This window comes from Ovis canadensis, chromosome 1, assembly GCF_042477335.2.
Source record: "Ovis canadensis isolate MfBH-ARS-UI-01 breed Bighorn chromosome 1, ARS-UI_OviCan_v2, whole genome shotgun sequence".
Taxonomy (NCBI): Eukaryota; Metazoa; Chordata; class Mammalia; order Artiodactyla; family Bovidae; genus Ovis; species Ovis canadensis.
Genome location: NC_091245.1, coordinates 17091996 through 17115366, shown reverse-complemented (window position 1 = coordinate 17115366; position 23371 = coordinate 17091996). Strand labels below are relative to the sequence as shown.

The 23371-nt window shown below is 44.4% G+C and overlaps 1 protein-coding gene across 1 annotated transcript; it reads left to right on the top strand.

Annotated features, from left to right (window-relative positions):
• Positions 1 to 5256: 5256 nt before the first annotated feature.
• LOC138428435 (secreted acidic protein 1A-like) lies at positions 5257 to 7302 on the top strand. The gene is made up of 3 exons (XM_069569165.1): positions 5257 to 5337; positions 5495 to 6081; positions 6183 to 7302. The coding sequence occupies exons 1-2, from the start codon at positions 5257 to 5259 to the stop codon at positions 6032 to 6034; spliced, it is 621 nt and encodes a 206-aa protein (XP_069425266.1). The 3' UTR covers positions 6035 to 6081; positions 6183 to 7302.
• The last annotated feature ends 16069 nt before the right edge of the window (positions 7303 to 23371 follow it).

Sequence of the window (23371 nt, the reverse complement as noted above, 5' to 3'; positions counted from 1 at the left end):
TCCTGAAGATGACGTGTAAATACATACAAATGTAGCTTCTCTACAGGGCTTGCAAGGTATTCATAAAAGTTAATGCTGCATTTAATGGGGGCATAAAAGTGCCTTTGTTGTCATGCCAACAGCATTCCCTTCCTGGTGAGCTGTACCACCAAGATGAATGACAAAGGTTCAAATCCTGGCTCTACTAATTATTAATTGGATGACTCTAGGCAAGTTAATTTCTCATAGCCTCATTGAGTGGTCTCACTTTCATTACCTGTAAAATGGGGGTAATAAATAAGACTGCCTTATAGAGCTGTGGTGAGTTTTAGTGGTTAGTATATGTAAAACACTTGGAACCCTACCAGGCACATAAACAAAGCTATGTGAGAGTTTGCTGTTGTAGCTAATTTTACTTTTACCAAGTAACTACTTGGGCTGTGACCTTCCTTAATTTTCTAAAAGGTTGAATAAAAGGCCCAGATGTTCTTCAAATACAAGCTGTAGAATAGGAAATAGAAGCAGAGATTTCACACGGAGGTACTCCTTGGTCTGAAGGATGTAAAATATATCAGATGTACTCTTTCAAGTTGGGGGAAACAAGAATTCGACAGAGAGCAGTGGCCTGGGGAGACCAAGAGGGGACTATTGGCCCGAGAGGCTGGGGTCTGGAGACTAGAGTGCTGGTGCTTAATTTAAGGCATGCTGTAAAGTGCTCCAGGGTATGTTAAAACAGAATTGGTTTTCATATACTTCCATTGAGAAACCTATGGTACTATCACAGGAAGAGAGGAAGAAAAGGTCGTAGGTAACACGCAGCCCCAAGCTAACAGATGTGATGGAGGGTTGGGGGTCTGTGTATTGTGTGATCCATGGAGGGAAACAAGCCTTACAGGGCTTGAGAATCTTCCTTGAAATTTGGCCCATCGATGGGATGCCCAGGCTTCCTGCGGTGAATGGTGCATCCTGTCCAGTTAGGAGAGGCAGCCCTTCTTGCCAGGGTAACTGGTGAAGGGGAGGACTCCCCTAGAAAACTTCCGGCACATGGAACAGAGCATGTGAGCAAACTACGATCCCCCATCGATCCCAGAGTGCTTTTTCTCCTACTGAGCTGCTCATCCCATGAGGACTTGAGAACAGATAGAGTCTGGGCCTTCTTCAGCTCTGGATTTCCAGGAGGGCTCAAGAAATGCTTAGGGGCTTGTGTTGTGCATAAATTACAAATTTGGGATAACCTGGAAGTAAAACTTTCAAGCGGGACAGATGCTGGTAGAGTCATTCCCAACCTCGGAAGGTCACATCACTTGCATTCTCGCATGATCTACCCCCTTGTTACTTGAAGCAGGGTGAGTGTGAGGTGTTCTAGAGTCACCTGGCCTTGTTGATGGAGTAGAAAAGGTAGGACACAAAGAAAGGGAGGAAAGACACAAAGGAAGGGAGGGAGGGAGGAGGCAGGGAGGGAGGGAGAAAGGAAGCAAGGGAGAGGGAGGGAGGGAGTCTCGTGTGCACACGTTCAACTTGGACCAGTTCTGTGTTCACCTCTGCTTGTTGGATTTGAGTCCTGTGATGTGTGTGCATCTTATGTGTGTGCTTGTGATGGATGTGTGGTGTTTTCCTTTCCCACCCTCTCCCCATCAGTCAGTTTAAGTCTTGTCACTTGCAAAAGTGGTTCTAAGCTAAAACAAAATGACCAATATCACACATTCAAATTTATGCTAATAGAGTGATTGTTTGGAGATATTCTCACCCATTTTACTTCTGAAATGGTGTCTTTCAGAGCCTTAACCCTTTGGTTCCATTGAAACACAGCAGGACGCTGATAACAGTTTGGAGAGAATGAAGATGAATCCCTACAGAATTAGAATGTTCTTAAAATTGGTAGTTGGGGCCATGGTTTTCTTGTGTTGTAGGGTAAAGTTTCACAAATTGATTGCTCTGTGGGGGCAGAGACCTAAATTCTCCACAGTGCCAACTAACTGGTGATGTTTAATTCATATTTGTGCATTGCTAGAAGTGCAGTTAATTAAAAAACACTCCTAGTTGCTAGATTCCATAGGAACTTGCCAGGATTCCCTGGTGTATTTTACAAATGAAATTAGGCTTTGTGGGAGTTGTAAAATTATAGATGTATGTATATTTCTTTTGATCTCAAATGCAAGAATATTATTTCGGAATCCAGTTCTGCTTCCTGCCTTTGGTTTATGCTCTTATCTTTTCTCTGTAGCTATGCTGTTTATTTGTATGTATTCTCCGGGACTTGTTTAGAGATGAGGAAATTTTGTTGACTCTAGTCAGAAAATTTATTGATTTGGTTTTCAGGTTCCATATAAGGGACAACATTAAAAAATTACAAAGACTCTTCTATTTTCTCATCTTTTATCTTAGCCTTATTAATATCTACTTAACAATATTATTTAATTTAATACAGGCCCTTTTAACATGAGGCATTGGCTGTATAGCCATGTATATTTGCATACTTGGGATGTGGGTGTGTGATGTTATTGAAGGTGGGAAAAAGGGTTCTGAGCCTCAGAAAGTCAAAACTTCTGAATAAGAATTCAGTGGAATTGATTCTGTAAATCAAATGCTAGAATTCATTCACAAATATGGTTTTCGTATCTTCAAATGGCCTTGTGTTGAAAGGAAATAGAATTCAGTTAAAATTGCTTGAGTCAGAGTGTAAATGGCTGTGAGGAAGAATGGTGTCTTTGTCCAAGGCTAAATTCAGAAATATCACAGCTTCAAAAGCCAATCCTGCCTCAGGAGCAGCCTGCGGGTGACTTGCCCTGTAGGTCATGTGAATACCCCCAGAAAGGAATTCCCTCTGCACAGTGTGAGGAGTTGGTGCCCCCTGACATATTAACCCCACTCTTCTAGGCAGGGGCTTGAGTGTTTGACAGATCTTTAGGAAGAGACAATTCTGCCAGGAGACCTACATTAAGGTGTTAGGTGGATTATAATATAGATGCATTATGATATAATTAACCAAAAAAGAAAGGCGTGTTTTAGGAGCTTGCAGTGTGTGCACCTGACCACAGTGATCTCTCAGTACCTGTGACCTTCCCACTCAGCAGACAAGGAGAATGAAGCTCAGGGTGCTGAGTGCTTTGTGAGGACAGAGGGAGGCTCCACTGGGACTGCAGAGCTTCAGACCTGTGGTGTTTTCATTGTGCTGTTTCTGGGATCTGCAGCACCATGCCTTTTTGGGATGATGGTCCTTTCATCAAAATTGGTTAAGAAGTAGGAAAGAATAATATGTTTTACAAATGTGTTATTAGGGTGGGCCCTTAGTTATCCAGAAAATCTGGTTGGCTGGAATAGGGTAGTTTTCTAAGTGCTGAATTTTGACCTGACATTTAGGGGTGGTTCAGTTCAGTTCAGTCACTCAGTCATGTCTGACTTTTTGCGACCCCATGAACGGCAGCACTCCAGGCCTCCCTGTCTATCACCAACTCCCGGAGTCCACCCAAACCCATGTCTATCGAGTCAGTGATGCCATCCAGCCATCTCAACCTCTGTCATCCCCTTCTCCTCCTGCCCTCAATCTTTCCCAGCATCAGGGTCTTTTAAAATGAGTCAGCTCCTCGCATCAGGTGGCCAAAGTACTGGAGTTTCAGCTTTAGCATCATTCCTTCCAAAGAAATCCCAGGGCTGATCTCCTTCAGAATGGACTGGTTGGATCTCCTTGCAGTCCAAGGGACTCTCAAGAGTCTTCTCCAACACCACAGTTCAACAACATCAATTCTTTGGCGCTCAGCTTTCTTATAGTCCAACTCTCACATCCATACATGACCACAAGAAAAACCATAGCCTTGACTAGATGGACCTTTGTTGACAAAGTAACATCTCTGCTTTTAAATACGCTGTCTAGGTTGGTCAGATGGCTCAGAAGTTAAAGCATCTGCCTGCAATGCGGGAGACCTGGGTTCTATCCCTGGGTCAGGAAGGTCCCCTGGAGAAGGAAATGGCAACCCACTCCAGTATTCTTGCCTGGAGAATCCTATGGATGGAGGAGCCTGGTGGGCTGCAGTCCATGGGGTCGCAAAGAGTCGGACATGACTGAGCGACTTCACCCAAACTAGGTTGGTCATAACTTTCCTTCCAAGGAGTAAGCGTCTTTTAATTTCATGGCTGCAGTCACCATCTGCAGTGATCCTGGAGCCCAGAAAAATAAAGTCAGCTACTGTTTCTACTGTTTCCACTGTTTCCCCATCTATCTGCCATAAAGTGATGGGACTGGATGTCATGATCTTAGTTTTCTGAATGTTGAGCTTTAAGCCAACTTTTTCACTCTCCTCTTTCACTTTCATCAAGAGGCTTTTTAGTTCTTCTTCCCTTTTTGCCGCAAGCGTGGTGTCCTCTGCATATCTGAGGTTATTGATATTTCTCCCAACAATCTTGATTCCAGCTTGTGCTTCTTCCAGTCCAGCATTTCTCATGATGTACTCTGCATAGAAGTTAAATAAGCAGGGTGACAATATACAGCCTTGACGTACTCCTTTTCCTATTTGGAACCAGTCTGCTGTTCCATGTCCAGTTCTAACTGTTGCTTCTTGACCTGCATACAGATTTCTCAAGAGGCAGGTCAGGTGGTCTGGTATTCTCATATTTTTCAGAATTTTCCACAGTTTATTGTGATCCACACAGTCAAAGGCTTTGGCCTAGTCAATAAAGCAGAAATAGATGTTTTTCTGGAACTCTCTTGCTTTTTTGATGATCCAGTGGATGTTGGCAGGGGTGGTTAGATAACAGTTGAAGAGAAAATGTTGGGAGATAACATTTTAAAGAGATAACAGTCCTGGTGGGGGATTTAGAAGACTTGGTTTGATGAGGATGATAATGGTGATGATAGTGAGGGTGATGATGGTGATGGTGGTGATGATGGTGGTGGTGGTGATGATTATGATGCTGCTGCTGCTGCTGGTAATGAGCATGGTGGTAGTGATGATGGTGGTGGTGGTGATGATGGTGGTGATGATGGTGTTGATGATGGTGATGATAGTGAGGGTGATGATGATTATGATGCTGCTGCTGATGGTAATGAGCATGGTGGTGGTGATGATGGTGGTGGTGATGGTGATGGTGGTGATGATAGTGAGGGTGATGATGATTATGATGCTGCTGCTGCTGCTGGTAATGAGCATGGTGGTGGTGATGATGGTGGTGGTGATGGTGATGGTAGTGAGGGTGATGGTGATGATGGTGGTGGTGATGATGGTGATGGTGATGATAGTGAGGGTGATGATGATTATGATGCTGCTGCTGATGGTAATGAGCATGGTGGTCGTGATGATGGTGATGGTGGTGATGATGGTGGTGATGATGGTGGTGGTGATGGTGATGATGATGGTGGTGGTGGTGATGAAGGTGATGGTGATGATAGTGAGGGTGATGATGATGATGGTGATGACGGTGGTGGTGGTGGTGATAGTGAGGGTGATGGTGATGATGGTGGTGGTGATGATGATGGTGATGGTAGTGAGGTGATGGTGATGGTGGTGGTGATGATAGTGAGGGTGATGATGATGATGGTGATGACGATGGTGGTGGTAGTGATAGTGAGGGTGTTGATGATGGTGGTGATGATGGTGGTGATGATGGTGGTGGTGATGGTGGTGATGGTAGTGAGGGTGATGGTGATGATGGTGGTGGTGATGATGATGATGGTGATGATAGTGAGGGTGTTGATGATGGTGGTGATGGTGGTGGTGGTGATGGTGGTGATGATGGTGATGGTGATGATAATGAGGGTGATGGTGATGACAGTGAGGGTGATGATGATGGTGGTGATGATGATGGTGGTGGTGGTGATAGTGAGGGTGTTGATAGGGTGGTGGTGATGATGGTGGTAGTGAGGGTGATGGTGATGGTAGTGAGGGTGATGGTGATGATGGTGGTGGTGATGATAGTGAGGGTGGTGATGATGGTGGAGGTGGTGATGATGGTGGTGGTGATGATGGTGATGATGATGGTGGTGGTGATGATGGTGATGATAGTGAGGGTGATGATGATGATGGTGGTGGTGGTGGTGATAGTGAGGGTGTTGATAGGGTGATGGTGATGATGGTTGTGGTGGTGATGATGATGGTGATGATAGTGAGGGTGATGGTGGTGATGGTGGTGGTGATGAAGGTGATGGTGATGATAGTGAGGGTGATGGTGATGATGGTGGTGGTGATGATGGTGATGGTGATGATAGTGAGGGTGATGGTGGTGATGGTGGTGGTGATGATGGTGATGGTGATGATAGTGAGGGTGGTGATGATAGTGAGGGTGGTGATGATGGTGGAGGTGGTGGTGATGATGGTGATGATGGTGGTGATGATGGTGATGGTAATGATGATTATGCTGCTGCTGCTGCTGGTAATGAGCACGGTGGTGGTGATGCTGGTGATGGTGATGATGGTGATAATGGTGGTAAAGGTAGCACTAATATTTGCTGAACATTTTTGTGCTACAAATTTTTTGTTCAACATTTATTGAACAGTACCAGGCACTGTTTTAAGAACTTCACAAGTATTAATTCATTTAATTCTCACAAGAATCCTCTGAAGTAGAGTCTATTATCCCTATTTTACAGAAAAGAAAACCAAAACACATAGAGGTTAAATAATCTGCTCAGAGTTTTACAGCTACCAAACTAGAGTGGGGCCTTGAATTCAAACCCTGAGTCTCACTGCAGAGCCTACCTCTTCCCCGTCACTCAGTTCACCTCTCAGGGGCCTGGCACTGTGACCTTTGAAACTTTGCTTAATCTGGGATAGCATTTGTTGTTGTTGTTTAGTCGTTAAGTCATATCCAACTCTTTTGTGACCCTGTGGACTATAGCCCACCAGGTTTCTCTATCCATGGGGTTTTACAGGCAAGAATATTGAAGTGGGTTGCGTTTTCTTTCTCCCTGGGACCTTCTCGACTCAGGGATCAAACCTACATCTCCTGTGTTGGCAGGCGAATTCTTTACCAGTGTACCACCTGGGAAGTCCATGGGATATCATAGACTCTTAAAATTTCAAAAATATTTTGGGAGAACTTGTATAAGGTTGCCATTTAATATTTTTGCTAACTGTCATCTATTTTTACAGTCATATCATGAAAGAAAGGACCATATTAACAACCTGCCAGCAAAGTAAGGACACGATCTCAGTTTAAAGGACAGTCCTTTCGTTTACTGAAACATACACTGAGTTGTTCATCTGACAAGTCTGCCTGGAGTACCTCTTCTGGGTGAGGGGCAGGATTTGAAAAGCTGGCCTAGTTCCCACCCATGTGGAACTTCTGTTGTTAGGGTAGGGGAGTTAGTCATTTTAAAAGTAAACAAAAAAATTACATAATCCAGCAATTATGAATTTGTTAAGCTCTAGAAGGATGTGAGCACAGCTCAGGGACAGAGAATAAAATGCAAGATGTGCACTGTCAAGGAAGACCTCTTCCAGGAGATGAGGAGACAGCATGGGGGAGGCGGAGTGGCAAATACCGGGCAGAAGGACCAGCAGGTGTTAAGTCTTAGCGCTGGAAAGCGCCTGGAGTAGAAGGAAGGAGGAAGCCTTGTGGCTGCTCAGGGTCCATGAGGAGGCTGCAGAGAACAGCCTGGGTCTGGTGTGCCCTCCGAAGTCAGGGGAAGAGCTTTGATTCCACTGGGGGCTACAGTGGAAATCACTGTGAGATTTGCAGGTGTACGGCATGATTTGATTTATATTTCGTGGATAACTCGGCCTGCTCCAGGGGAGAAAGTTGAGGAGGGGCCAGGAGGAAAGCTGGGAGCCTGTTCAGAAGGCTTTTGTAGCCATCCAGCCTGAAGAGGCCAGGGCTGGAATAAGGGTAAATGGGGACCTGGAGGGGGGTCCCATTTAGGTGGGAACAGGAAACAGCCTTCTCATAGGAGGACAGTTCAGGAAGGACCATCTACAAAGGCAAGGCTGTGGAGGGACCACAGGGATGATGCTGGGCTGGTAGGATGGAGCTGTTACTGTGGAGGCCTGAAGGACCAGGGAGAGGGGGAAGTTACTGGAACCCTGAAAGAGGGGCTGCCTTGAAGGAAGCAGTGGCCGTCAGGGGAAGGTCAGGCCAAGCCAGTGTCTGACTCTCTCCCTCGCAGGCAGGGAGATGGGGAATTAATCCACTGACCTCCCTCCACCTCCTGTGATCTCCTGTGGGGCCGCCCCACTGGCTGCGAGCCAGACTGCAGAGGCTGCCCATTGATGTAGTCCTCCCACGTCAGCCCATGGGCCAAGAGCAGAGAAGGTGGAGGGCAGATCTGGTGAGAAGCAGGATGTAGCCAGCACCAAGACAACTCCCAGACCTATGTTTGAACAGCCAGGTGGAGGGAAGGCCTTCTCCTGCAGTGGAAAGACTGGGAAAGGCAGTCAGGGAGAGGAGTCAAGGTGTCCTGTCCCCGTGGAGGGCTGAATCCCTCCAGGGCTCTGAGCTCTCCTCTGTAAAAGTGGTCACTGGACTGAATGACCTGGACAGTCCTTCCAGCTGTCTTCTTAGAGGACCCTGCAAGGCCTGTCTGAGCATTTCTCATAGGGAGTCCCTCTGAGTCTCCAGAATCCAGTCCTCCTTGCCCTCTACCCATCACTCAGAGAAAGGTCAGGGAGGACAGTGATGAGGAGTCTGGGCCTGGCTTTCTGTCAGAGCAGAGGAGCATTTGGCAGCAGCCTCACTCAGGGAGCCTCATGTCAAGTCTGTTGCTGTGTGTGGCCATCCTGCTCATAGAAACCACATCTCTGAGGCTCTGCGTGGTCAATACAACAAGCCAAGAAAGAGAAAGACTTTTGTCTTTATAGATTATGTGCAAGTCAGCCAAGCCTAACTCAGGCAGAATTCTCTGAGTAAGAGGGAATTAGTGGGAAATCTTCCACCTTTATTTTGCTTTCCAAATGAACAGCCCATGAAATCCATGCAGGTACTGGGTTAGCCAAAAATTTTGTTTGGGTTTTTCCATGACATCTTACATGGGCTTCCCTGGTGGCTCAGTGGTCAAGAATCTGCCTGCCTTGTAGGAGACCCAGTTTCAATCCCTGGATTGGGAAGATCCCCTGGAGGAGAGCATGACACCCCACTCCAGTATTCTTGCCTGGAGAATCCCATGGACAGAGGAGCCTGGTGGGCTCGAGTCTGTAGGATCGCAAAGAGCTGGACATAACTGAAGCGAGGACAGCACAGCATATTCTCTCCCATTATAGGTTATTACAGGACATTAAGCATTGTTCCCTGTGCTATGTATTAGGTTCTTGTTGGTTATTTATTTTAGATATAGTAGTGTGTATATTTCAATACCAAACTCCTAATTTATCCTTCTCCTGCCTCTCCTTTGGTAATCACAAGTTTGTTTTCTTTGTCTGTGATTCTCTTTCTATTTTGTAAATAAGTTCATTTGTATCCTTTTTTAGATTCCACTTATAAATAGTATTTTATGATATTTGTCTTTCCTTTGTCTGTTTTACTTCACTTAGTATGATAATCTTTAGATCCATCCATGTTGCTGCAAATGGCATTATTTCATTCTTTTTTATGGCTAAGTAATATTCCATTGTATGTATGTCGCTTACTTTCTTTATCCATTCCTCTGTTGATGGGGACATTTAGGTTGCTCCTGGTCTTGGCTGTTGTAAACAGTGCTGCAATGAACACTGGGATGCATATATCTTTTCAAATTATGTTTTTCTTTGGGTATGTTTGGCTCCCTTTTAAAAACACAGAGAAGAAGATGAAAATTGCAAATAGGTACTTTGCAATCTGCTCATTTCAGGGACAAGGGAATTTTAAGGCACCTTAACTACATTTCTGGTTACTTAGCAAGGCAAGAAAGAACAGCTTCTGTGAAGCCAGCGGGAGTCTGCCATACAAATAGTTGTTACAGGCTCAGGAGGTGGTGAATTGGGGCAGGGATAGGAGAAGGCAGGGGAGGATGGGAATGGGGTTCCTGACCCCAGCACAAGGCCAATATGAGGTCCCCAGAGCCAGCAGCCTGAGAAGCTTCTTTACATTCCAAGGGGTCTTTGTTCCCCTTGGACCCGCAATTTGATCTCTTTGATCCCTGAGTATCCTGACTTTTTAAGCTTCAAAGCTCCAAGATTCCCTGCCTTTGGGGAATTACAACCCACCCCCTTATCATTTTCTCTTCTTTCTTCCTTTCTGAAGGTGATGGGAATTCTGGTAGGATTTTAAGGGGAGTTTATTATCTCTTAGAAAACAAGATAAAGCCTGTGTGAAAAATATATGTCAGTGAACAAATAGAAAACCTACAGTTATCAAATTTCAGTTTGGTGTCTTGGGAAGTTATCTTGTATAGAAGAATGAATGCCTCTGAAATAATAAAAACAGGCACCTGATTGTTAACATATAGGTTTTTGTAGTTCAGATGCAATTTTTGTAACATGACCTTAAATGAGGCATTTCCTGGCCTGACTAGGGATGTAGTTGTTGGGATCCCCCGTGTTCTCAAGAACATGCTAGGTTGTGGGCAGGCCTCACTGACAGGTGGCCCATGCTGGATCCTGTCAGGCAGAGGGAAATGCTGGAGTCTCCACTGTGAGCTTTGCCTGGTGCCTCTCAAGGGGGAGAAGTGGGGGAATAACCCTTGCATATGCTTTACACTAACGAGAGGGCTCCATAGCCTGTTGCCATTACAGTAGTGGAGCCGGGTAGGAGCTCCTGGGTGAGCCGGTCTGATGGCCCCTCCAAGTCCTGACGCTCCTAGAAGACTCTGTCAGTGACATACCAATCAGGACTTCCCCCGAAGACAGAGTGAGGAGACAGCACTGAGGGGGACCACACGCCCATTGAAGGTGGGGCAAAAGTAGCCATTAGCCTGGGGTGAAGTGGGCACAAGGGAGGTGGCCAGTAGAGCTGTCCAGAGAAGACCCTGCCAGCTCCCCCAGCAAAGCAGCTGAATGTGTTTTTGAACGCTCTTCTTGGCCTTCCCTACTCTAGATTCCTCTCTTATTTTTTGTGTCCAACTATTTGTGACCCCATGAACTGTAGCCTGCCAGGCTCCTCTTTCTATGGAATTCTCCAGGCAAGAGTGGGTAGCCAGTCCCTTCTCCAAAATCTCTCTAATTAGAGCTTTAAGAGTGAATCTATTGATGATTTCTGTTACTCAGGAGAAGTTTGGCATTTTCCTATGAAGTTAAACAGCTAACAGCACATGACCCAGCAATTTTTCACCTAGGTATTTACTCAAGAGAAATTTATGTTGGCAAAAAGACTGGTACATGGATGTTCATAATAGCTTTATTCACAATAATCCAAAATTTGGAAGTAATCTAAACCCAAACACCCATCAACTAGGGAAATGTATAAGCAACTTACTATACACTCACATGCAGGAATCCAATTCAGTAATAAAAGCAATAAACTGTGGATACAGGCAAGGACAGACATGAGTTTTCTTTTTGTTTAAAGAGCTGATATAAAAGAGTATATATTGATAACTCTACTTATATGAAATCTTATAATAGTCAAAACTACTCTGTGAGGGGAAAGTGGAAGAATGGTTGTCCTGATGTAGGGTGGGGGAGATAGGACTAGGGGCTCACCAGGAAGGGGTATCAGGGAATTTTCTGGGAGTATGGAAATTGCTGTATCTTGATTGCAGACAATAGTTTCCCCAGTGTATGCATTTGTCAAAAACATCCAGCTGTTCACTTAAAATATTTAGATTGTATTATGTGGAAGTTATACCTCAGTAAAGTTGATTTTTATGAAAGGACCCAATAAGTATAATATAAAAGTTTTCTTTAGAAGTTATTTAGTATATAGAGATTTGCTTGTTGACAGTCTGGCTTCACTGATTTGCCTGGGTTTTGCCATATTAGCAGTTGAGGATTTTGAGCTTCTTTGAGTCTCGCCTGTCTGTTCGCAATATTTTCTATCAACTCATTGAAGGTGTTCTGAAATCATTGATAAGACTTATTTTATTGCTTGAATTGTCAGATAAAGCACAGATCACTGAAAGCTGGTTATTTCAGCAGGTGAGACTGATGCTGTCCTCTGTGGGATTGTGTTCATCATTGGATTCATTATCAAGGGGATTCTGCATTCACTTTTCTGTCGTCCATTTAACGTCTGAAGATCTCAGAGATAATTACTGTTAGTTAGCTTCAGTTTCATCAAGCAGCTCTTCCTCACTACTGCATTTTGTTCTCCTGGGAGTGTGTGTGTGTGTGTATCTATACACACACCCACATATACATATACGGTGAACAATAAGATGTATAGACTTTGGAAGGTACACAGTTTTTGCAGCCTTAAATAGTGTTCATTATAAATTAACACAGTGAGCATTTTCTATACTTTAAACATATGCCTGTCATTGTACTGGGCACCTTGGGATGTACGAAATAAAATCTTAGACTCTAGGTCTAGAAACACCTTGAGGGGCTCTTTGGCTCAGCTCTCATTTTAGATGGGCACAGCATTCTTAGGGCTTCCCCGACAGCTCAGTAGGTAAAGAATCCGCCCACAGGTGACATGGTTTCAATCCCTGGGTTGGGGAGATCCCCTGAAGGAGGAAATGGTGACCTGCTCCAGTATTCTTGCCTGAAAAACCCCACGAACAGAGGAACCTGGTGGGCCACAATCCAAAGGGTATCAAAGAGTGGGACATGGCTGAGTGACTAACACACACAAACACACACATGGCGTTCTCACCATTTCAGCTGTTATAGATTAGATTATGCCCTCCTCCCAAGTTCGTGTGCTGAAGCCTTAGCCTCTGGGCGACTGTATTTGGATATAGGGCCTTGAAAGAGGTAATTAAGGTCAAATTAGGTCACGAGGGGGCAGGGACTAGTCCAATAGGATTGGTGTTCTTAAGAGGAAGGGACAGCAGGGCTGCAGTGCTCAAAGGAAAAGCCGCACGAGGACATAGCAAGAAGGTGGCTGCCTGCAAGCTGAGAGAGGCTTCAGGACAAATCACACCTGCTTGCACCTTGATTTTGGGCTTCCAGCTTCCAGATCTGTGAGAAAATGAACACCTGTTGTTTAAGCCACTCAGTCTGTGGTATTTCATTATGATAGCTTGACTATGACTGCAACTGAGGCTGAAAAGCTGGAGTAAATAAACCATCACTTGCCCTTGACTTACTTAATTTAAGTAATAAGGTATCTTGGAGATTTGTTCGGAGTGGTTTGCGGACTTAATGAAAGCACATCAAACTCGTTGGTTTTAACCTACCTTTCTGCTCATTCTTCAAAAGCATAAAAATAACCAACATTGTGTGTACTTAGCCTGTGCAAGACACTGTTCTAAGCAGTTCATATGTTCAAACTCATTTCATTATTAATTCAGTTATCTGTGGATAATATTCTTATTATTTCCAATTTCCAGTTTGAAAACTGGAAGACAGAGAGGTTCCATAGCTTGCCCAGAGTCATACAGCTAGTCAGTGGTGGGGTCAAGGCCCTGTCCCAGGCAATCTGGCTCTTTCCACCTTCCCCTTAACCACTACTCTTCACTACCTCTGCCAATCCTGGGAGAATGCCTACAGTCCTGTTCTCTAGTCTTTCCCATGGGCTGCCTTTCAGGGAAAATAACCTTCTGCCAGTTGCTATAGAGCCTATTGTTTTCCTTTATTCCTAAATTTATACATAAATTAACCTCCTTTAGTAGATTTAAACGTCCTGCAAAAGCAGTTCTAAGGGGGAGGTTTATAGCAATACAAACCTACCTCAAGAAATGAAGAAAAACATCAAATAAACAACCTAACCTTACACCTACAACAATTAGAAAAATAACAACAACAAAAAAAACAAAGTTAGTAGAAAGAAAGAAATTGTAAAGATAAGAGCAGAAATAAATGAAAAAGAAATGCAGGAAACAATAGAAAAGATCAATAAAACTAAAAGCTGATTCTTTGAGAAGATAAACAAAATTGACAGACCACTAGCCAGAATCATCAAGAAAAAAAGGTAGAAGACTCAAATCAATAAAATTATAAGTGAAAATGAAGAAGTTACAACAGATAACACAGAAATACAAAGGATCATAAGAGACTACTATGAGCAACTCTATACCAATAAAATGGACAACCTGGAAGCAATGGACAAGTTTTTAGAAAAGTGCAACCTTCCAAAACTGAACCAAGAAGAAACTGAAATCATGAACAAACAGCAAAATTGGAACCATGATAAAAAATATTCCAAGAAATGAAAGCCCAGGGCCAGATGGCTTCACAGATGAATTCTATCAAATGTTTAGAGAAGAACTAATACCTATCCTCAAACTCTTCTAAAAAAATTGCAGAGGGAGGAACACTCCCAAACTCATTCTATGAGGCCACTATTATCTGATAGCAAAATCAGACAAAGATATCACAGAAAAGAAAATTACAGGCCAATATCACTGATGAATATAGACACAAAAATCCTCAACAAAATACTGGTAAACAGAATCCAACACATTAAAAGGATCACACACCATGATCAAGTGGAGTTTATCCTTGGGATACAAAGGTTCTTCAATTCACACAAATCAATGTGATATACCATATAAACAAATTAAAAGATAAAAACCAAATGATAATCTCAGTAGATGCAGAAAAAGGTTTTGCCAAAATTCAACACCCATTCATGATAAAAGCTCTCCAGAAAATGGTCATAGATGGAGCCTACCTCAACATAATAAAGGTCATATATGACAAATCCACAGCAAATATTCTCAATGGTGAAAAACTGAAAGCCTTTCCTCTCAGTTCAGGAATAAGACAAGGGTGCCCACTCTCACCACTACTATTCAACATAGTTTTGGAAGTCCTAGCCACAACAGAGAAGAAAAAGAAATAAAATGAATCCATATGGGGAAAGAAGCAGTAAAATTCTCACTGTCTGCAGATGACTTGATACTATACGTAGAAAATCCTAAAGATGCCACCAGAAAATTACTAGAGTTAATCAATGAATTTAGTAAAGTTTCAGGATACAAAATTAACACAGAAATCCCTGGCATCCCTATACACTACCAATGAAAAATCTGAAAGAGAAATTAAGGAAACAATCCCATTCACCATTGCAACAAAAAGAATAAAATACCTAGGTATAAACCCAAGGAGACAAAAGACCTGTATACAGAAAACGATAAGACACTAATGAAGGAAATTAAAGACAACACAAACAGACGGAGAGATGTATCATGTTCTTGGATTGGCAGAATCAATATTGTGAAAATGACTATACTACCCAAAGCAATCTACAGTTTCAATGTAATCCCCATCAAATTACCAATGGCATTTTTATAGAATTATAAAACAATAGAATTAAAAACAATTTCACAATCTGTATGGAAACATAAAAGACCTGAAATAGCCAAAGGAATCTTGAGAAAGAAAAATGGAGTTAGAGGAATCAACTTTCCTTACTTCAGACTACTACAAAATTACAGTAATCAAGACAGTATGGTATTGGCACAAAGCCAGAAATATAGATCAATGGAGCAGGAATGAAAGTCCAGCGATAAACTCATGCACCTATGGGCACCTTATCTTTGACAAAGGAGGCAAAAATATGCAATGGAGAAAAGACTGCCTCTTCAGTAAGTAGTGCTGAGAAAACCAGACAGCTATATGTAAAAGAATGAAATTAAAACACTTCCTAACACCATATACTGGAGCAGGCAATGGCACCCCACTCTAGTACTCCTGCCTGGAAAATCTCATGGACGGAGGAGCCTGGTGCACTGCAGTCCATGGGGTTGCTAAGAGTTGGACACGACTGAGCGACTTCACTTTCACTTTTCACTTTCATGTATTGGAGAAGGAAATGGCAACCCACTCCAGTGTTCTTGCCTGGAGAATCCCAGGGACGGTGGAGCCTGGTGGGCTGCGTAGTCCAATCTATGGGATCGCATAGAGTCGGACACGACTGAAGCAACTTAGCAGCAGCGGCAACACCATATACAAAGATAAAGTCAAAATGAATTAAAGACCTAAATGTAAGGCCATAAACTATAAAACTCTTAAGAGGAAAACATAGACAAAAACAGTCTTTGACATAAATCACAGCAATATCCTCTTCAACCCATCTCCTAGAGTAATGGAAATAAAAACAAAAATAAATAAGTGGGATTTAATGAAACTGAAAAGCTTTTGCACAGCAAAGGAAACTATAAACTAGATGAAAAAACAACCCTCAGAATGGGAGAAAATAATTGCAAATGAAACAACTGACAAAGGAGTAATCTCCAAAATATGTAAGCAGCTCATGGAGCTCAATACCATAAAAACAAACAACCCAATCAAAAAGTGGGAGAAGACCTAAACAGACATTTCTACAAAGAAGACATACAGATGGCCAACAAACATGTGAAAAGATGCTCAACATCACTCATTATTAGAAAAGTAGAAAGTATTAGTCACTCAGTCATATCCAACTCTTTGGACACCAGGCTTCTCTGTCCATGGGATTCTCCAGGTAAGAATACTGGAGTGGGTTACCATGAACTTCTCCAGGGGATCTTCCTGACCCATGGATTGAACCTGGGTCTCCCACACTGCAGATGGATTCTTTACCATCTGAGCCACCAGGGAAATCCATTCATTATTAGAGAAATGTGAATCAAAACTACAATGAGGTATTACCTTACTCCAGTCAGAATGGCTATTGTCAAAAAATGTACAAACAATAAATGCTGGAAATGATATGGAAAAAGGGAAACCCTCTTGTACTGTTGGTGGAAATGCAAATTGATACAGCCACTGTGGAGAACAGTATGGAGAGTCCTTAAAAAATTAGGAATAAAACTACCATATGACCCAGCAATCTCACAAATGGGGATATACCCTGAGAAAACCATAATTGAAAAAGACGCATGTACCCCAATGTTCATAGCAGCACTATTTACAATAGCTAGGGCACAGAAGCAACCCAGATGTATATCAACAGATGAATGAATAAAGAAACTGTGGTACATATATACAATGGAATATTACCCAGCCATAAAAAGGAACTTTCTGCATTTGAGCTGGTTCTAGTGAAGTGGATGAGCCTAGAGCCTATTATACAGAATGAAGTAGGTCAGAAAGAGAAAACCAAATTTCATATATAAAAGCATATATATATGAAATCTAGAAAATGGTAATGATTAACCCATTGGCAGGGTGGGAATAGAGACACAGAGATAGAGAATAAACTTTGGATACAACAGGGGAAGGAGAGACTGGGAGGACTTGAGAGAGTAACATTGAAGCATATACATTACCATATAGAAAACAGAGAGCTAATGGGAAGTTGCTGTGTAACACAAGGAGCTCAACCCAGTGCTCTGTGACAACCTAGAGGGGTGGGATGGGGTGGGGGCGGGGGTGGTAGGGAGGAGGATCAAGAGGGAGGGGACATATGTACACTTGTGGCTGACTCATGTTGTGGTATGGCAGAGGCCAACACGATATTGTAAAGCAATTATCCTCAAGTTAAAAATGAAGAAAATTCCCATTGATTACATTATCAGTTATAGCTGTGTAAGGCAGACAGCAGGATGCATTTTGGTTTGGGCATAGGAAGGGGAGTTTTTGAATGCTTTGACTCATTTATACATTCATGTGATGAATGCTTATAGAATGCCTACTCTGTTCCAGGCACTGTGCCAGGTGCTGGGGATGAAATTTGGGAGCTGAGAATCTAGTGAAAGGGAGAGCAAGTAAATTGGAGGGTTGTGCATGAAATTATTTAATTGTAAAGTTGAAAGTAGAGAGTAATAAGGAGACTCTGACCCATAGTAGGTGCTCAGTAATTATTTGTTGAATGAGTGAGGCAATGAATGAATGACCTGATCTAGTGTTGGGAGGCTTCTTTGAAGAAGGGTGTTTTGGCAAAGGTCTGAGGCATGGGTGGGATCAGTGGGGTGGGGATGGTGGGGTGGAGAGTGGTATTAGGAGAGCAGCATCTTCCTTCTTGGAGGAGTAGGGACAGTGCTTTTGGACAGCAAGACCTTCAGGTCTTGGACTTTCGACTCACATCTTAAGCAAAGCTTTCTTGTCTTACTGTCACCCATACTCAAGTTCTGCTTCTTTTCGAAGCTGTTTAGATGTTGTTTGGGCTGTCTCCTCATTATTTGTTCTCTAAATTTCTTACCTAAAATGTCTATTCCTTAATAATTTGCGTTTTCATAGTTTCTGAGGCCAATTGTCTTTTTCTCCAGAAGGAACACGTTTTCAAATTTATGATGATGGTGCTAGTACAGTATAAAAATTTACTTTATAGGTAGGATTGTTCAATTTTTTGAAGATCAGTCCTGGGTGTTCATTAGAAGGACTAATGCTGAAGCTGAAGGTCCAGTACTTTGGGTACCTGGTGCAAAGAACTGACTCACTGGAAAAGACCCTGATGCTGGGAAGGCAAAAGGAGAAGGGAGTAACAGAGGATGAGATGGTTAGATAGCGTTACTGACTCAATGGACGTGAGTTTGAGCAAATTCCAGGAGACAGTGGAGGACAAAAGAGCCTGGCATGCCACAGTCCATGGGGTTGCAAAGATTCAGACATGACTTATCAACTGAACAGTGGTAACAACCACATCTCCATTTAACAGATGAGGAAAATGAGGCCTGGAGAGCTTGGAACTGCATCCAGATCAGACTACTTGACCAGGCAACTCTAGGATTTGAAATCTAACCTACCACCAAAACCGGAGCTCCCCTTGCTCTTTCTGGCCCTACCGTATGGTTGTGGTGGGTGAGGAAGAGCCACGAGCATGTGTATTCTAAACCTGAAGCAATCATTTGTTTTTTCCTGTGGATAGTTGGTTAGTTTGGCTGAAATCTGAGTTTGTTGCTGCTTTAGGATTGAATATAAACAGTTTGAGACTGCTGGCTCCAGGGGTGGATCGGTTTTCATTGTTTTGTCCTGAGGGGGCTTCAGAGCCAGATGCTTCTTTGCATGAAGGTATCCAAGTGTGCTGAATGCGTGGTGTCACGGCTGCCATCTCTCCCCCATCAGCAGGGGACCTGTCCCCGTGCGTGCTACAGATATTTGTGTATTTGTGGAGCTCCTACTCTGTGGTGAGCACTTTGCCCTAGGGTACCACATTGTAGAAGATAAACCTCTCGCTGATGGAGCTTATATTCTAGTGAGAAAAGCAAAAAGTAAGACTAAAGAGGGAAAAAAACATGAAAAATTACGTGAACGGTTGGTGATCAGTGCTAAGAGGAAAAAGAAAACCTGGGTAAGGAAGGAGTCCAGCGCAGTTAGAGTTGGCATTAGCCAGGAGGAGATGGGAGGTGAGGCCAGGCAGGTAGCCATGCGGACCCAGGGGACTTAGTGGGCCAGTAGTGGACCAGTGGAAGGGCCTCAACGTTGGGTTTATTTTCACTGTTCATTTGTGCGTGCTAAGCCGCTTCCGTCGTGTCCAACTCTTTGTGACCCTGTGGACTGTAGCCCACCAGGCTCCTCTGTCCTTGGGATTCTCCAGGCAAGAATACTGGAGTGGGCTGCCATGCCCTCCTCCAGGGCATCTTCCGGACCCAAGGACTGAACCCACATCTCTTATGTCTCCTGCATTGGCAAGCAGGTTCTTTAACACTAGCGCCACCTGGGAAGCACCTTCATTGTTCGTAGGCATCGACTTTTTCTCTGAATGAGATGGGAAACCCTTGAAGGCTTTAAGAAAGGGGGAGGGCGAAGGGCAGGGATGGAAGGAGTGGGCTTAGATGGAAGCCTGGCAGTGGTCTGGGGAGAAGTGGCATGGCCTAGTTGACAGCAGTGGACACGTGGAAAGTGGTGGGTCCTGACCATGCACCAGGATGGAACTGGTGGGATTTGCCATGCTCTGGGTCTGCCTGTCCTGTGCTATATAGGAGGTAGAGTAGAATGAACCCAAGTTAAGTCGTTTACTAAATGGCACCACCATGGCAGGGAGATGGATGAACATGGGTGATCAGCTGAGACTGCACAGTGCAGGATGGGGCTGCCTGGGCCTTCAGCATCTTGGTGTTAACCACACAGAGGACAGGATAGCTTACCATCCCATCTGGACAATGTGCTTTCTCAGTGAAGTGTGTGCTGCAGAGAGGCTACCCTCAGTCTGAGCACAGATGCCAGGTGCAGCTGGAGCAGTGTCAGGGCTAGTCTCTCGGCTTGTGGGAGGGTCTAGAGACATCCGGGCAGGGAGGGCAGGTGGCAAGGGGCTGCTGGGTGGAGACCAGTAAAAAAGTGTTCCAGCTTCTTCCTGTTTGCCAGGGGTCTACAAACTGCAGCCTGTCTGTGGGCCAAATCTGCCTACTGCCTGTGTTTGCTCAGTCCCTCAAGCTAAGAATGGTCCTTACATTTTTCAAAGAGTTGTTTTCTAAAAAAAGGACCCTGAAGAAATAGAGTATGCAGCAGAAGTGGCATATGGCCCTGCCAAGTCTAAAATATTTCCTATGGGCCCCTTTATAGGAAAAGCTTGTTGTAGGCAGATGATGGCTTGGAGAAACTGGGGTCAAGACAGGAATGCCCCATCGATTCCACTTCTTGCAGCTTCTAGGAAGATGGTGTTTCAGGATGCTGGGGGCTCATCGGGTCCAGAAGTACCCAATACAGAACAGTGTGCTCCCCGGTGTCTCTGCTGAACACCCCTCTCTAAGAGGGAATCTTCAGTAGCATTTAAAGACTGAATGATTGGGACTTCCCTGGTGGTCCAGTGATTAAAAATCCACCTGGCAATGCAGGGCACACAGGTTTCATCCGTGGTCCAGGAAGATCCCATATACCACGGGGCAACTAAGCACATGTGCCCCAACTTCTGAAGCCTGTGCCCTAGAGCCTGTGCTCCACAACAAGAGAAACCACCTCAACGAAAACCCCAAGCACCTCAATGAAGAGTAGTCCCCAGCTGCAACTAGAGAAAGCCCATGAGCAGCAAGTCATACATCCAAAAATAAATAAATACATACATACATATATAAAAAGACCGATTAGAAAGACCCATCCTCACTCTCCATCAGGTTGGCTGTGAGGAATCGAATCTGGGGGGAGATGGTGTTGGAGAAACTCTGCAGGTCATAGTTTGGCCCATTGTGTTTGAAAATACTCAGAGGCTGCCCTTCCTGTCATGGGTCTCCTAGCAGTGATCACCCTTGAGAGAGAGTCTGCCTTAAGGCAGGACATAGATGGCGAGCCAGGACTTTTAAGTCTTGTCCAGCCCTTCAAGTGACGTCTGAACGAACCGTAAGACATCAGGAACCCACTGTGCTGCTGACTGTCCAGGGGTGGTTAGTCAGCTGGGGGAAAAGACCAGCCTCCTGCCTCTCAGAGTGCCTTATGGATCAACTGTGTTCCTCCAATAAATACCCAGCACCCCAGAGGTCAAAGTCAGAGAGAAACTGATCGAAAGGCTGATTTGGAGCTGAAAAGGTAGTGGGGGAGGGAAAAATTAGGGGACAGGGGCTACCTTGTAGAGCCTGCTTGACCTTCTACCTCAGGCAAGACAGAGGGGTTCTGGGTCCAGACCCAGTGAACCCCACAAACAGCAGCCAACCTCGCTGTGACTTCTTGGCAAATAGCCTGCCATTGGGACCAGCCGTGCTTCAGAGGCCAGGAGGCAGGCCAGGCACTCTGGGTTGGACCCAGAGCTGCAGATCAGCCTGACGTCTCTGGTGTCCAGCTCTGGATCGAGAAGGGAGGGTCTTTTGCACCTACTACTGCTGAGGCAGTGACACCAGTGGTTTCTATTTATTTGTTTTTATTGGAGTATAAATGCTTTACAAGGTTGTGTTAGTTTCTGTTGTACAATGAAGTGAATTGGCTATATGTATACCTATATTCCCTCCCTCTGAACCTCCATCCCAACCTCCCATCCCACCCCTCTAGGTCGTCACCGAGCAAGAACTGATCTTTCTGTGCTATTCAGCAGGTTCTCACTAGCTATCTATTTTACACAAGCTTGTGTGTATATGTTAATCCTAATCTCCCAGTTTGTCCCACCCTCCCCTTCCCCGCCCCGCGTCCACATATCCGTTCTCTACATCCACATCTCTATTCCTGCTCTGCAGGTAGGTTCATCTGTACCATTTTTTTAGCTTCCATATATTTGTGTTAATATATGATACTTGTTTTTCTCTCTCTGACTTATGTCACTCTGTAGGACGGACTCTAGGTCCATTCCCATCTCTACAAATGACCCAATTTCATTCTTTTTTATGGTTGGATGTACCATACCTTCCTTCTCCATTCCTCTGCCGATGGACATTTAGTTTGCTTCCATGTCCTGGATATTGTAAATAGTGCTGCAGTGAACATTGGGATACATGTGTCTTTTTGAATTATGGTTTTCTCAGAGTGTATACCCACGACCCCCAGCCCTGGGGACTGGCCAGAAAACAAGCTTCTGAAGAGCAGTGGCCTAGATGGAAGGGCTGGGATCTTCATCCCCTCCCCTGACCAAGGCATGTTCCTCCCCCATTCCCCCAGTTCATGGTCCACAGACTTAGGGCATCTGTACCCCATACTCTGAGAACGGTCGGTGTTAGAGGGACTGAAGATTCCTAGACAGTTGGCCTTGTGTCTTCCTCCGATGGTGAACTTTGACTCAGCTGGGTAATTATCCATCTTCCTGCCTGTTCACAGGCAGCAGGGCTGAGATGCCAGCTGCAGTCACAGCAGGGAGGAGGGCAGGCACAGAGGGGCTCAGATTTTGACTGTCTTTTCTACCACAGAAGCCTTTGTTAGTTGACTTGTCAGCTCCTTCAGACCTGTTTGTGAGCCCAGAGTTCTGTGTTATGTTTTCTCCCACATCCTGAAGTGACGTGTGACAGATAGATATTGTCAGCATTGGCACTCACCATAGTAGAAGCTGCTGCCCCTGCTCATCCACCTCCTTCTTGCCCCAGCTGTAACTTTTCATTTTTAAGACTATTTTCTCCTAGCAAATATAAGGTTCTACCAACCACTCAAGACGAATTTTACTCCTCTCTACTAATCCACAAGGGTCTCCCAGGAGGCGCAGTGGTAAAGAATCTGCCTGCAATGCAGGAGATACAGGAACGTGGGATCAATCCCCGGGTCAGGAAGATCCCCTGGAGTAGGCAGCAGCAACCCACTCCAGTATTCTTGCCTGGAAAATTCCATAGACAGGGGAGCTTGGCAGGCTACAGTCCATGGGGTTGAAGTCAGACGACTGACGTGACGGAGCACACGTACAATAATTTACAAACTGAATTCGAGTCTAAAGTTTCCTGGTCATGTCTTACTCTGCTTTAAAATAACTCCCATCTCTCCAGAGTACAATCCAGAAAATGTTCCTGGATCATTTCTAACAGGGAACACAGCACCCAGAGTCACCCTGTTTTAAAGGTGATTGGAGGAGACAGTGGCAATGCCCAGAGCAGACCATCCCTGTGGTTTGGGGTGTGGCAACTCTGAAGAGCATCCTCTGAGGGCAGGGCCTGGGTGACCGGTGCTGGCTGCACTTCTGTAAGGCC